General features: G+C 37.3%; 1 protein-coding gene across 2 annotated transcripts in view; it reads right to left on the reverse strand.

The window, feature by feature from the left end:
• Nucleotides 1-12,965: 12,965 nt before the first annotated feature.
• Nucleotides 12,966-15,967, reverse strand: part of ZNF182 (zinc finger protein 182) — a 28,376-nt gene continuing 25,374 nt past the window's right edge. For both annotated transcript variants that reach the window (XM_079910485.1, XM_079910486.1), the window contains one exon: nucleotides 12,966-15,757. In XM_079910485.1, the coding sequence (XP_079766611.1) occupies nucleotides 14,127-15,757 (1,631 nt within the window). In that variant the 3' untranslated portion in view covers nucleotides 12,966-14,126. The remainder of the gene's footprint in view (nucleotides 15,758-15,967) is intronic.

The following is a 15,967-nucleotide window of genomic DNA, read 5'->3' on the forward strand; positions in this document are numbered from 1 at the left end:
TTGCTAGGATAGAGAAATACAATTGACTTTCACATGTTGATCTTGTATCCCATAACCTTGCTAAGCTCACTTATTAGTTCTAGTAGTTACTGTTGATCCTCTTAAGCTTTTCTACATAGGCAATCATGTCATCTGTGAGAAATGGTAGTTTTGCTTCTTCCTTTCCATTATAGGTGCCTTTTATTTATTTTCTTGTCTTATTGTACTGGCTACAGTACAATGTTGAATAGAAGTGATCAGAGTGGATATCTTTGCCTTTTTCTTGATCTTAGGAAGAAAATATTTAGTCTTTCACCTTTGAGTATATTAGCTGTGGGTTTTTCATATATGCTCTTTATCAGGTTGAGGAAGTTACCTCTATTACTAATTTGTTGATAGTTTTTATCAAGAAGAGATGTTGGATTTTGTCAAATGTTTTTTCTCCAGATATTGAGACAATCATATAGCTTTTCTTTTTTAATTTGTTAATCTGTCAAATTACATTGATTATATTGATTTTTGATAGTTAAATAAATCTAGCATTTCTGGAATTAAACCCCTCTTAGTCATGATGTATTATCATTTTTATATATCACTGGACTCAATTTGCTAAAGTTTTTGTTAGGAATTTTTGCATGTAGTCTTATTTAGGATGTTGGTTTTTAGTTTTCTTATATTTTCTTTGTCTGCTTTTGGTATCAGGATAATGCTGACTTCATAGAATGAGTTGGGAAGTGGTCCCTCCCCTGGAAGATTTGGTGTAGAAATGGTGTTATGTCTTCCTTTAATGTTTGGTAGAATTTGCCAGTGAAGCCATCTGGCACTGGTATTCTTTTATAAAAGATGTGGTGTATATTTCATGGAATATTATTCATGAAAAAGAAGAAAATCCTGCCATTTGTGACAACATGGATGGACCTTAAGAGCATTATGCTAAGAGAGGAAGTCAGACAGAGAAAGACAAGTACTGTACGATATCACTTATATGTGGAATCTTAGAAAACCAAACTCATAGAAACAGAGAACAAAATGGTGTTTACAAGGAACTGGGAGGGGTGAGGCAATGGGGAGATGTTAAAGGGTACAAACTTGCAGTTAGAAGATGAATAAGTTCTGGGGAGCTAATGAATGGCATTGTGACTATAGTTAACAATACTGTATTATATACTTGAAAGTTGCTAAGAGACTGGATCTTTAATGTTCTCACCACAAAAAGAAATGATAATTATGTGACATCATAGGGGTATTAGCTAATGCTATGGTGGTAATCATGCTCCAGTATATAAGTGTATCAAATCAACAGGTTGTACACCTTAAACTTACACAACATTAAATGTCAATTATGTCTCATTTTTTAAAAAAGTTTTAAACTAAAAATTCAATTTAACGGTTATAAGGCTATTCAGGTTATCATTTTCTTCACTGAGCTTTAGTAGTTTGTATTTTTCAAAGAATTTGTCTATTTCACATAAGTTGTCTAATTTAGGAGCAAAATGTCGTTCATCATATTCCTTTTTTATCCTTTTAATAAAATCTGGAGGATCTGAAGTGATGTTCCCTTCTCCCATTCTTGATATTAGTAATTTGTGTCTCATTTTTCTTCTGGGCAGTTTGGCTAGAGATTTATCAATTTTATTGATTTTTCTCAAATATCCAGCTTTTGGTGTGATTGATTTTTCTCTATTGTTTTTCTGTCTTCAATTTTATTTATGTTCCCTTGTTTATTATTTCCTTTCTCTGCTTACTTTGAGTTAAATTTGCTCTTCTTTTTCTAGTTTCTTATGGTTGAAGCTGAGTCACTAATTTGAGACGTTTCTTCTTTTGTAGTATAAAGCTTTAGTGATATAAATAACCCTTTAAGCACTCATTTAGTAGCATCTAATATATACTGATATGTTGTCTTTACATATTCATTCAGTTCAAAATACTTCCTAACTTACCTTGGGATGTCTTCTTTGTCCCGTGTGTTATTTAGATGTGTGTTACAGTATCCAGATATTTTAGAATTTTCCACTTTCTGTTATGATTTATAATTTGATTCCATTGTGATCAGAGAATATACTTTGTATGACTTGAATACTTATAAATTAATTGAGACTTCTGTTACGGTACAGAATATGGTCTATCTTGGTAAAAGTTTTATGCACACTTGTAAAGAATGTATTTTTCTCTTGTTATGTGGCATGATCTATAAATATGAATTAAGATCTTTGATAGTATGATTCAAGTCTTCTGTAGCCTTACTGATTTTATGTCCATTCTATCAGTTATTGAGGGAGAGGTATTGAAATCTCCAACTAACATTGTGCTTCTTTCTATTTCTCCTTTCAGTTATACAGTTGATGCTTTATCTATTTTGAAGCTCTGTTATTAGGTATACAGCATTTAGGACTGTTATGTCCATTTGTTGAGTACACCCTTTTTTCATTATGAAATGACTCTATCATGGTAAAATTCTTATATTAATAGCCACTTCTTTTTTTCTTTTGATCCGTTTTAGCAAGTATGTATTTTCCCATCACACACACTTATATATAGTCTCCAGCCCTTCCAGAGGCTGAACTGATACCACATGGCTCAAAACCCTTACCATAAATCCCATTGTTGGCATAGACTACCCAGCATGGCTCCAGGCTCCCAGGTAACAGACACTCTTATCAGGCAGGACACTCCAAGGGCTTAGAGGTTACCTCCTAGGAGCTGGGTCAAGGGGCCAAGCCTTTCTTTGGGCAAGGTTTATCCTTTACTGAACACCAACCTTTTTTCTGTTCCAGGATCCAATGCAGTTTATCACATTGCTTTGAGTTGTCATGTTTCCTCAGTCTCCTCCAACCTGTGACAGCTTCTTTGGTCTTTATCTTTCATGATCTTGACACTTTTGAAGATTAGTCTTGTAGACATGATAAGTAGTCTTGTAGAAATGTTCCTCAATTTGCATTTGTCTGATGTTTTATCATGAACATATTGAGGTTATGGATTTGTGGGATGGATATCACAGAGATTATGTGCCCTTCTTATTGCATTATTTCAGGGGACAGATTATATGAACGTGACTTATTACTAAGTGATATTACTAAGTGACATTAACCTTGGTCACTTTGTTATGGTGGTGTCTCCCAAGTTTCTCTGTTGTAAAGTTACTGTTTTTCCTCTTTCTATACTCTTCACTGACTCAAAAGTCCTCATACTGAAGGAAAGGGTGATTAAGCTCTACCTTCTGGATGGAGGGGCATCAAAGAGTTTGTAGTCATATGTTAAAACTACCACAAGGGAAATATTTTGAGGTTGTGCAAATATCCTGTTTCTCCTTAAAGTTTCATCCATTAATTTTAGCGTTCATCAATGGCTCTTGTTTTGTTCTAACAGTGATTTTCTTTCCCTCATTGCTTCTACATTTATTAACTGGCATTCCTCTATAAGGAATATTTGTCTTTTCTATTCTTTGTATTATAATCCAGTACTACATTATGTATTATGTGGCACAAATTGTTATAGGTTTGGCCATTGTTAGGTCTTTCAGCTTGCCTCCTGAGTCCCTTTAACATGCCCCCATCATTTTATCGTGGAGGAGGGTACTTCCTTATTTACTGGAACTATAAGAAAGTCCAGGTTCATCTTGTAATTTCCCTGATCCAGACCTAGAATCAGCTATTAATTTCTCCAAGGAGATCTGGTTTCTTTTGTTGGAAAGTGGCATTTAGAAACCAAGCTCTCAGCATTATGTATGTTTATTGCTACTGGTGTGTCACTGTTAGGAGTGTCAAAGAGCTAGGAAATACATGTATGTATCCTACCCATGTATACACATATTTATTTTTATTTCTTTAGCTATTTATCTGTATATATTTTAAAAGAAACATGAGTTCATGCTGATATTCCTGACTTGAGCCCAGTACTACGGGGTTCCTTTAGCCTTCTCCCAGCCCTTGCTTATTTGCACTTTTTTATCTTGACAGGAAAGAAAAACAGTTAACTCCATTTCTGTGGGCCAATTTTGGGGTTCCCTATTCTCTATTCAGTTCCACTGATATGTTTCTGGATTTTTGTCATTACCACACTGTCTTGATAACTGTAGCTCTACAGTGAGTCTTGAAATTGGGTAGTGCAAATCCTCCAATTTTGTTTTTTCATAATTTTTTTGGCTATTCTTGCTCCTCTATTTTACCATAACAATTTTAGAATTAGCTTGTCAAGGGTGGTGGGGTATAGCTCAGGGGTAGAGCATTTGACTGCAGAATTAGCTAAAAAATAACTTTAAAATGCTTGTTGGGAATTTAATTGGAATTACATTGCATCTATAGGTCAAATTGGGGAAGAATTGGCATTTTAATTATATTGGGTCTTACAATCCATGAGCATGGCCTATCTTTCCATTTATTTACATGATATTTTATTTCTTTCATTGATGTTTTTTTCAGTATACAGATCCTGTACATATTTTGTTAGATATATACCTAATTAGTTTGTCTTTGTGGTCATATTATGTGTGTTATATTTTTGGTTTTTGTGTTTTTTTTAACATGTGTTATATTTTTAAATTTCAAATTCCAATTGTTCATAGCTGGTATGTAGGATATAATTGACTCATATATTTGACAGTGTATCCTGAAATCTTGCTAAACTTGCTAGTTCTAGGAGCTTTTTTCTAGACTTTAAATTTTTATCTACATAGACAATAATGTTGTCTGAAAATAGAGTTTTCTTTCTTTCTCTCCAATCTGAATGTCTTTTATTTCCTTTTCTTATCTAATATAGCACTGTCTAGGACTTCCAGCAGAATATTGAATAGGAGTGATCAGAGAAGACATACTTGCCTTGTTTCTAATCTTAGAACGAGAGCATGCAATTTCTCACCATTCAGTATGATGTAAATTGTAGGGTTTTTGTAGATTCCATTTATTAGGTTAAGGAATTTCCATTCTGTTCTTAATTTGTTTTGAGTTTTTATCATAAGTGGGTATTTATCAAATGCTTTCTCTGCATCTACTGAGATGATTATATGGCTTGTCTTATTTAGTCCATTAATATGGTGAATGAAAATGATTTTCAAATGTTGAAACAGCCTTGCACTCCTGGCATGAACCCCTCATTGTTGTGATATGTGAAATACATATGTGTTTGTATGTACATATATACATATACATATGTGTATATGCATCTCTTATAAATTGTATATTTTTATAAATCTTTTACAAATTGTATATTTTTATATCTTTATAAATATAAATATATAAAATATATTTATATATTTATATATATAACTAATATTTTAATTAAGATTTTTGTGTCATGTTCATGAAGGATATTGGTCTTCAGTTTTTTCTGTCATATCATTTTCTGGTTTTAGTATTTGGGTAATGCTGCCTAATAAAATGAGTTGGGAAGTGTTCCCTCCTCTTTTTTTCTGAAAGAAGTTATGTTTTCTGAAATGTTGGCAAGGGTATGGAGAAATTGGAACTTTCATGAATTGCTTTTGGGAATATAATATGGTACCACCTCTGTGGAAAATAGTTTGGCAGTTCCTCAATAAGTTAAACGTAGAATTACCAAATGACCCATCAATTCCACTTCTAGGTATATACCCAAAATAGTTGAAAACAAGTGTTCAAACAAAAACTTGTACATGAACATTCACAGAAGCACTATTCACAATAGCCAAAAGGTGGAAACAACCCAAGTGTCCATCAGCTGATGAATGGATAAACAAAACATGGTATATCCATAAAATGGAATATTATTCAGCCATAAAAAGGAATGAAGCATAGATTCATGCCACAACATGGATAATCTTTGAAAACATTACACTAAGCGAAAGAAGACAGACACAAAAGGCCACATATTGTATGATTCCATTTAAAGGAACTATCCATAACAGGCATATCTGTAGAAACAGAAAGTGGTAGTGGTTGCCAGGGGTTGTGGGAGAGTGGGCTGAGGGGTGATTCTTAATGGGTAGGACCTTTTTTTTTTTAAGAAGTTTAATTTTTAATTTATTTTTAATTTATTTTTGGCTGCATTGGGTCTTTGTTGCTGCATGCGGGCTTTCTCTAGTTGTGGCGAGTGTGGGCTACCCTTCATTGTGGTGGGCGGGCTTCCCATTGTGGTGGCTTCTCTTGTTGCAGAGCATAGGCTCTAGGCACGGGCTTCAGTAGTTGTGGCTCGCCGGCTCTAGAGCGCAGGCTCAGTAGTTGTGGCGCACGGGCTTAGTTACTCCGCGGCATGTGGGATCTTCCCAGACCAAGGTTCAAACCCATGTCCCCTGCATTGGCAGGCGGATTCTTAACCACTGACCCATCGGAGAAGCCCCAGGAGGTTTCTTTTTGAGGTGACAAAAATATTGTGGATGGGCTTCCCTGGTGGCGCAGTGGTTGAGAGTCTGCCTGCCGATGCAGGGGACGTGGGTTCGAGCCCTGGTCCGGGAAGATCCCACATGCCGCAGAGCGGCTGGGCCCGTGAGCCATGCCCGCTGAGCCTGCGAGTCCAGAACCAGTGCTCTGCAACGGGAGAGGCCACAACAATAAGAGGCCTGCGTACCGCAAAAACAAAAAAAATATTGTGGAACTAGATAGTGGTGATGGTTGCTCAACATTGTGAATATACTAAATGCCAAAAAATTTCTGAGAGAGAGGAAGGGAAGGAGGAAGGAGAAAGGAGGAATGAGGGAGGAAGGAAGGAAGTGGGGGGAGGGAAGGAGGAAAGGAGGGAGGGAGGGAGGGATGGAAGAAGAAAAAGAAAATGTGTGTAGCTTGAGTTAATATACATTCATATACAGTCCTCCCTGGGTAACCATGGGGATTGCTTACAGGACTCCTGCAGGTACCAAAATCTGAGGATGCTTAGGTCCCTTACAGTTGGCCCTCTGTATCTGCCGATGCAGAACCCACAGATATGGAGGGCTCACTGTATTTCCAAGCCTCCAAGTTAGCTAAGAGGGCCTAGAAGAAATAATAACCCAATGAGTACCAATGAACATACACAGCAACCAGATCTAGGTTTCTAAATATCATTTTCTAATAAAAGGAACCAGAGCTCCTTGAACTAGTTGAACTGGGGCAGGGAAAATACAAAATGAGGTGGAGAAACTTGTAGTTCCAGGAAGTAAGGAAGTACTCAAAAAAAAGATGCGGGCATACCAAAAGGGCACCATAGCCAACCTGAGTCTGCTTGCAATGGCCAAAGGTGGAACAATTTGAGACAGAAGATAAATAACCATATTATTAGATTATAACCCATAGAATAAAATAAATATGAGTACAAGTTGATATAAATAAATAGATGGGGGAAAGGGACAACTCTTACTTACAGAATAATTCTAATTAATAAAGGCAAAAGGAATGAGGGGAGTATAAAAGCACTGTTTTTTTTAGAACACCACAGTAAAAAATGTTGCAGACAAGATCCATCCACGGGTGCTAAAATTAGTAGGTGAAAATTTGATAGGAAACAATGTATTTGCATAGTCTCAACATATTTTTCCCAAGATATTTGTTAATTACAAAGGGAAAATAGTAAAATTAGAGTGGAGAAACCTGGCAGACACCACTGGGTTAACCAATCAAGGTTAACATCACCATGGTGGCACAAGAATGGGAATGTAGTTAATGCCACTGAACTGTACGCTTAAAAATGGGCTAATATTGGCTGTACAGCAGAAACTGACACAGCAGTGTAAAGCAACTATACTCCAATAAAAAAATAAAATAAAAAATAAAAGCAGGCAGACTGGCAAAAAAAATTGGGTTAATATTGGGAATTTCCTCGCGGTCCAGTGGTTAGGACTCTGTGCTTTCACTGCTGAGGGTGCGGGTTCAATCCCCAGTCCAGGAACTAAGATCCCTCAAGTGCACAGCACGGCCAAAAAAATGGGGGATTAACATGGTAAATTTTATGTTACATGTATTTTGCCACAATTTTTTAAAAAGTAATCTTACATCTATGACTGAGGAAGAAGGGGGCACTGACAGCCCCAAGTTATGATATGTCCTATGAAATACTTGGGACAAACTTATACTAAGAAATGATTTATTGTTTATCTGAGATCCAGATTTGTCTATTTTTATTTGCTAACTCTGGAAACCCTACCCAAGAGGCCACACTTTCCATTTGAACCAGAACTTGCTCTGAATGAACAAAGCTTGCAATAGCATTCTAAGAAACTCAAAACCCCAAAGAACTCTGGCATGTCCTTTTTCACTTGTATTACTTCCCTGTGTGAGCCAGCTCTTTACACTGAGAATGATATAAAAGGAAAGAAAGATCAGGCAACATAGAATTCCTCTTCCTTTCAGTCCTTCCTTGCTCATCAGTAAGCCTAAGGTAGAGAATGTGCATGTATCAAGAAGGGAAATAAAAACAGTTGAGTTCATTTTGTGCAGTGTTTCCACTGTTTTCATAAGAGCTAAATAGATATACAAGCTATGAAATCTGAAAAAAAAGGTTTAACATCACCAGGAAATAACATAGACATTATGTGCCCCCTGATATATAGCCCTGGGAAGGGTATATCACTTCTGTAGTACTCAAAAATGTGTAACTTCGACCTAATAATAAGAAAACACAAGACAAACTCAGATTGAGGAACATTCTACAAAATAACTGATTAGTACTCTTTAAAGTGTCAAGGTCATGAAAGACAAGAAAAGACTAAGGGACTTCCACAGATTGGAGGAGGCTAAAAAGACATGAAAACTAAATGCCATGTGGTATCTTGGATTGGATTCTGGAACTAAAAAAGGACATTAGTGGAAAAACTGGTAAAATCTGATGAATAAAGTCTGTAGGTCAGTTAATCATATTGTTCTAATGTTAGTTTTTAGTTTTCATAATTATATCATGGTTATGTTAACATGAGAAGAAAGTGGACAAAGGGAATATAAGAACTTTGTGCTATTTTTTTCAACTTTTCTGTGTCTAAACTTATTTCAGCATAAATGGCTAAATAAAAGTTGAATGATCATGATCAAAAACATCTTAGATGTAGAATTTAGAACTGTTTGTCATATAGTAAGTATATGCTTTATAAGAAACTGTTGAACTGTTTTCCAAGGTAGTTATACCATTTCACACTTCCACCAGGAATTTATGGGAGCTCCAGTTGCTCCACATCTTCACCAGCACTAGGTAGACCAATATGTATTGTAGTAGTCAGCTTCTAAATGGCCCCAATGATAGCCACTTTCTGTTCACTCCCTTGTGTAATCCCTTCCCCCTGAGTGAGGCTAGATGTATTGATTCACTTCTAACAAGAATACAGCAAAAGTGATGGGATATCACTTCCAATATGAAAAGACTGTGGCTTCTATGTTGGGCACTCTCTCTATCTTGGATAACTTACACTGGCAAAAAAAAAAATTCCATATTTTGAGCAGCCCTATTGTGAGGCCCACGTGGTGTGGCAGACTGAGGTCCATAGTCCATCAGCCCACAAGGAACTGAGGCCCTCAGTCCAGCAGCCATGTGAATTAGCTTAAAAGTGGATCCTTCAGATGACTGTATCCCAAGGTGACATCCTGACTGCACCCTCTTGAGAGATCTTGAGTCAGAAGCACCCAGCTGTGCCAATCCCAGATTCATGGCCCACAGAAACTGTGATATAATAACTATTTGCTGTTTTAAGCCACTAAATTGTGAATAATTTGTTACTCAGCTATAGATAACTCAAACATATTTAAACCACATCGAGTTATTATCCTTTACCTATGACAATGGCAAAAAAAAAAAAAAGGTTGATGAGTGGGAACACAGTCACTCTCATACCGTGATGTTATAAGTGCAAAATAAAAATAGTACAGATCTGAGGAGGGGCACTATAGGGGTAGGGGATTAAGAGGTACAAACTATTAGGTATAAAATAAGCTACAAGGATGTATTGTACAACACAGGGAATATAGCCAATATTTAATAATAACTATAAATGGAGCATAACCTTTAAAAATGTGAATCACTATATTTAAAATTTTTTTAAAGATAGCATTGTTTGCAAAATATTTTCTCCCAGTCCATAGGTTGTCTTTTCATTTTGTTTATGGTTTCCTTTGATGTGCAAAATCTTATAAGTTTGATTAGGTCCCATTTGTTTATTTTTGTTTTGATTTCTTTTGCCTTGGGAGACTGACCTAAGAAAATATTGCTACGATTTATGTCAGAGAATGTTTTGCCTATTTTCTCTTCTAGGAGTTTTATGGTATCATGTCTTATATTTAAGTCTTTAAGCCATTTTGAGTTTATTTCTGTATATGGCGTGAGGGAGCGTTCTGACTTCACTGATTTATATGCAGCTGCCCGGCTTTCCCAACACTACTTGCTGAAGAGACTGTCTTTTCTCCACTGTATATTCTTGTCTCCTTTGTCGAAGATTGACTGTAGGTGTGTGGGTTTATTTCTGGGTTCTCTATTATGTTCCATTGATCTATATGTCCTAGCCACAGCAATGAGGCTGTCTTACATATACACAACTTACCAAAAAGCATATTATATAGGTGCAGCCCCAGTTCTTTTGACTTAGATCTACTCAATAGTCTCTATTACTAAAATTGTCAATGCTTGGCATGGGACCACTCTTGTCAAATGCTGCAAAACAATACCATTTGACAACCCCATAGGGGTTATCTTGACCAAAGACAGATCAGTTGGTGGCCCCTGACAGAACTGTATTGGATTTGTAACATAAATGCCTGACTATTAACTGCAAATTGCACAGCATCTGTTATCTTGGTAAATTAATGCCTACCTTCAAAAGAGCCCCTAATATCACCCAGAGTTTCTTTTGCTTCAATAAGTTTCCTTTTCAGAGAAAGAAGTCTTTAGATAATTTGATTCCAGAAGGAGAGAGACTAGACCTTGATTTGAGTCCAAAGACTTTACTCCAGAGGAATTTTGGACTGCCTTTTTCTGTCACCAAGTCTCTTCTTTCCACACTTTGTAAAGGCCAGAAAAGTGGGTGAAATTCTATATACTATTGTTCAGAGAACAGCAGGAAAACTAGACAAGGTCACTAAGGCTATAGAACTCCTTGCAGGAGAGGTTCATGAAATCAGACAAGCAGTGGTTGAACATACAGCCACTCTAGATATAATATTGGCCTCTCAAGGTGGAAGAATGTTGTACCTATATTCCAATAGGTTCTCTGGGACCTTTAACATTACTAAAAATATCAGAGAAACAAACAAGCAAATCAATGTATCTGATATTTTTGCTAGTCCACCAATATCTGCTTCTGCATACTCTTCAGATTAGGAATGGGATCTGCTCTTTTCCTTTACTTGGGTAAACTTGGCTCTTGACTTAGGAGTGTACTACACAATCTTAGTATAATCATTCCCCTAGTGTTCGTGTTACAGTGTTTAAATGTGGGACCTCCAGAGTCCTAAATGCTACTGTGCAGCCACTGTCCTTTCTGATGATGCAACACTAAGGTGCTTTTGAAGGAATGTGAAGAATGGACATTTGTCCAACTACAGATTACGTTCTCCAAACCGTCTTTAGATCAATGTAACCGAGACAATGGCGAAGATGTGAATTTTCCAGAATAATATTCTATAGTTGAACTCACCTGCCCTTGGCCAAAAGGGGTAGTGAAGAGTAAAAACTTCTCTGGGACAGAAAGAGTGAAAATCAGCTCAGAGTGAGAAAGAAAAAGGCAGCACTGCATAACAGGTACAGATAAAGACAATTGCAAGTTAACAGGAAATACTATTTCTCCTAAATTCATACAGCAGCTGTAAAATGCCACAAAGACACATTTTTTCTCTAACTACTACTTTCTTATCAATGATGACCCCCAGATCCACTTTGCTATTCACATCTATTGCTGGAGATTTCCACCCCTTCCCCTCTGGGTCCCTGCCTCACTCACCTCTGCTTACACACATGGCCATCACATCAGACTGCCATCTGGGCCCCAGGAAGCAGGAGTCCAAGATCAACCTGAAATGGCAGATCTGATCGCCCATCCCCATCCCACTTAAGGGTGACCTTTGATGGGCCTGAAACCCCAGGAATATTCTCTATCAGCAGGAGGATGAAATGTTTCTTTTGTTTTTCAATTTTATTGAAGTATAATTGATGTACAATGTCATGTTAATTTCTGCTATACAGCAAAGTGATTCAGTTATACATATATACATTATTTTTCATATTCTTTTCCATTATGGTGTATCACAGGATATTGAATATAGTTCCCTGTGCTATACAGTAAGACCTTGCTGTTTATCCATTCTCAATGTAATAGTTTGCGTCTACTAAGCTTGATTCCACCACAGAGATGGCCTCAGTGAAAAACCACAATAGGGTGAGGGCCACAAATATGGTCATCCATACAGTGGGACCTCTCCTTCTGGAGCAAAAGTGCTATTACATGGACTTTGGCTGTATCCATTAAGATCATGGCTTTCAATCTGTCTCTCACCTTGGAAAATGTCACCAGCAGAGGTGTGATTTGGGGGGCAAGTTATTCAACCTCTCTGTGGATTTATGCTTTATATCTCTTGTAAAAAGAATACATACACATGCATGAATGAAGTAATTTAAGTCGTTTTAAGATATAGAAAGGCATTGGCAGGCTTTAGTACAGGATATTTTCACAGATGTCACTGTGCATACTAAATAAGAAATGTGTTCCAGTCTCAATTATTGTAGATCTACATAATGCAGTCCCAGCTGACCTTAGAATCACTTTATTTGGCAACCTCAAGAAAGCAATGCTTGTGTGCCTTTGGAACTGGCTGGATATCTGTTTTGTCTGACTGATAATTCAATTTACTCACTCTAAAAAAATGAAACTCCACATTGAGCATATCTATACTAAATGTTATGAAATCCTGCATCTAGAATCTGACTTCATTAGAATAGTAATAGAAAATATGCTTTTTAAAAAGTTTTATTTTTTGAAAAGGTAGTACATCCACATAGTACAATTTTCAAAAGTTCTGAAAGGATATACAGTTGTCTCCCTCCCATTCCTTCCCTCCAGCCACCCACTTCCCCTTCCCTTTCCCAGAGGTAATCAGGGTTCCCAGCTTCTCGTATATCTTTCCAGAGATAGTTTATGCATATACACTCAATTATGTATTCACCATTCGTTCTCCTTTTTACTTACAAATGGTAGCATATTATCCTCAGTATCCTGCACCTTGCTTTTCTAATAATGTATATTGGAGGTCATCCCACATCACTACACAAATGTTGTCCAAGTTCTCTTTAACCATTTTTCTTTTTTGTCTACCTAAAAGGTTGCTGTGCGAACATTCCATGATTTCAGGAGCCATGTGGAAAGCTTCCAATCTTTTGTTTTCACAAACAGTGCATCACTGAATACCTCTGTGTGTTCATCATTTTGTACATGCATGAGTATATACATTCCTAGAAGTGGAATTGCCGGCTCAAAAGCCATGTACATTTATGGTTTTGATTGCCTTGGAATCATTCCTCATTGAATAAGAGTTTTTCCTGTACTTGTTTGCTGGAAGTTCATGTAAGGGAAGAAATGGGGCCACATTCTAGGCAGATCAGAGTTTTTCTAACTGGAATTACTTTTGCATTTGGTAGGTTTTTCAGACTTGACTTTCCAGAGTCAGTAAATAGGGGCAGCTGTTGGGTTCTTCACAAGAACACTCCCTTCTCTTTCCCCAGCCCCTGCCAACTGCTCCTCTCATGAGTATAGACTACTTTCTGCAAATATGGCTTGTCTGAGCAATTCCTTGTTGAGGCCCCTGCCTGTCTCTCCTGAGACTCCAAATGGGTCTAGGAAACGTCCCACCTGCCCATGCTCTCTGTTACCATTGTTATGTATCTATTTGGTCTTGCACTCAGCCTAAAACTTGGCTAACAGTCCTTACCAGTGCTATCTCACATCTGCAGCCTTGACCACTCCTCTCTAGCCTTTGAAATCTCCTTGCACTGGTGCTTGATTTCCTCTGCCTCTGGCAGCCCTCTCATCAGGGTTTCAGCGATCTCCTAATTTTGTCAGATACAGAGATTACACGTCCACTTCTTTTTCTCCTAGTAGTTTTGGGCGAAGACTGAGATGGAAAGAAAAAAAGGCTGACTTTACTCCCCATATTTAAACCAGAAGTCAGAACATACTTTTAAAACGTTTACTTAAACTGACAAAACTTTCCTTCAGTGAAGATAACTGCATTGTTGACTCTCTAATGTGCAATGAGCTTAGACTTCCGGGTATGGCCTTTCCCATGGGCTTTCTTTCCTGTATGTGTTCTCTGATGTACAATAAGATTTGACTTTTGAGTAAAGGCTTTCCCACATTCTGTACACTTATAGGGTTTCTCTCCAGTATGAGTTCTCTGATGTACAGTGAATGTTGATTTTTCTCTGAAGGCTTTGCCACACTCTGTGCACGCATAGGGTTTCTCTCCTGTGTGTGTTCGCTGATGTATTATGAGCTGTGACTTCTGGCTGAAAGCTTTCCAACATACAGGACATTCATAGGGCTTCTCTCCTGTATGGATTCTCTGATGTATAATGAGCTTCGACTTTTCTCTGAAGGCTTTGCCACATTCATTACATTTATAGGGTTTTTCTTCTGTATGCGTTCTTTGATGTATAATGAGATATGATTTCTGGGAAAATGCTTTTTCACATTCATTGCATTCATAGGGCTTCTCTCCTGTATGACCTCTCTGGTGTAGCATGAGATAGGATTTCTGAGAGAATGCTTTCTCACATTCATTACATTCAAAGGGTTTCTCTCCTGAATGAGTTCTTTGATGTACACCAAGGTTTGACTTTTGGGTGAAGGTTTTCCCACACACATCACATTCATAGGGTTTCTCTCCCGTATGAGTTCGCTGATGCACAATGAGGGTTGACTTCTCGTTGAAAGACTTCCCACATTCCATACATTTATGAGGTTTCTCTCCCGTATGAGTTCTTTGATGTATAATGAGAGTTGACTTATCACTGAAAGTTTTCTTACACTCATTACATTCATGGGGTTTCTTTCCTGTATGAGTACTATGATGTATAATTAGATCAAGCTTCTGTATGAAAGATTCCCCACATTTGGTGCATTCGTAAGTTTTTTCTCCTGTGTGGGTTTTCTGATGGACAATGAGGTTTGACTTCTGAGTGAAGGCTTTTCCACATTCATTACATTCATAAGGTTTCTCTCCCGTATGAGTCCTGTAATGTATAATGACAGTTGACTTTTCCCTGAAGGCTTTTCCACATTCTGGACACTCAAAGGGCCTCTCTCCTGTATGAGTTCTCAGGTGTATAATGAGCTGAGATTTTTGGCTAAAGGCTTTTCCACATTCTGTACATCCAAAGGGTTTCTCTCCTGTATGAGTCCTCCAATGTACAATGAGGTGTGACTTCTTGCTGAAGGTTTTCCTACATGCAGTACATTCAAAGGGTTTCTCTCCATTTTTAATTCTCTGATGTAGACTAAGACCTTTCTTTTGCCTGAGGGTCTTCCCACACTCTTTATATCCATAGGGTTTTACTCCAGGAGTTGTTTTCTCATACTCAGTATGGAAGAATAATTTTGCACATTCATTATCATGCTTCTTTCCTGCAGAGCTTCTACTAAATAAGTCTAAATTATCTACCATATTATATCCAAATGACTCAAATTTATGGGGCCTTTGTATTGAAGCAACAAGGTTTGTATTCAGATGAAGTATGTTTCCGAATTCATTATAGTCAAGGCCACTCTTGGTGGTAATTGTTTTCCTGTCAGGGAATCCAACTTGCATCAGATATTTATCTTGGTCATCCTGATGCTGTCTCTCAAACTGTTCATCAACCTGGCAGGCTTCTTCTAGAAAGAAGTACAATACACCATCTTTATACTTTGACATTATGGAATGGACCTTCTTTAGAAATGCCCTACCATATGAAAGCTGATACTGGTATCTCATTTTATGAGTTCCTGGAGAATCACAGCCATCAAATCCTGTTCTTTTACTAAACTCCCACCTGCTAGCCTTTTTGTTACCCAAAACAATCTTACCCTAACATCTCAGTCTTT

This window comes from Stenella coeruleoalba, assembly GCF_951394435.1.
Source record: "Stenella coeruleoalba genome assembly, chromosome: X".
Classification (NCBI taxonomy): Eukaryota; Metazoa; Chordata; class Mammalia; order Artiodactyla; family Delphinidae; genus Stenella; species Stenella coeruleoalba.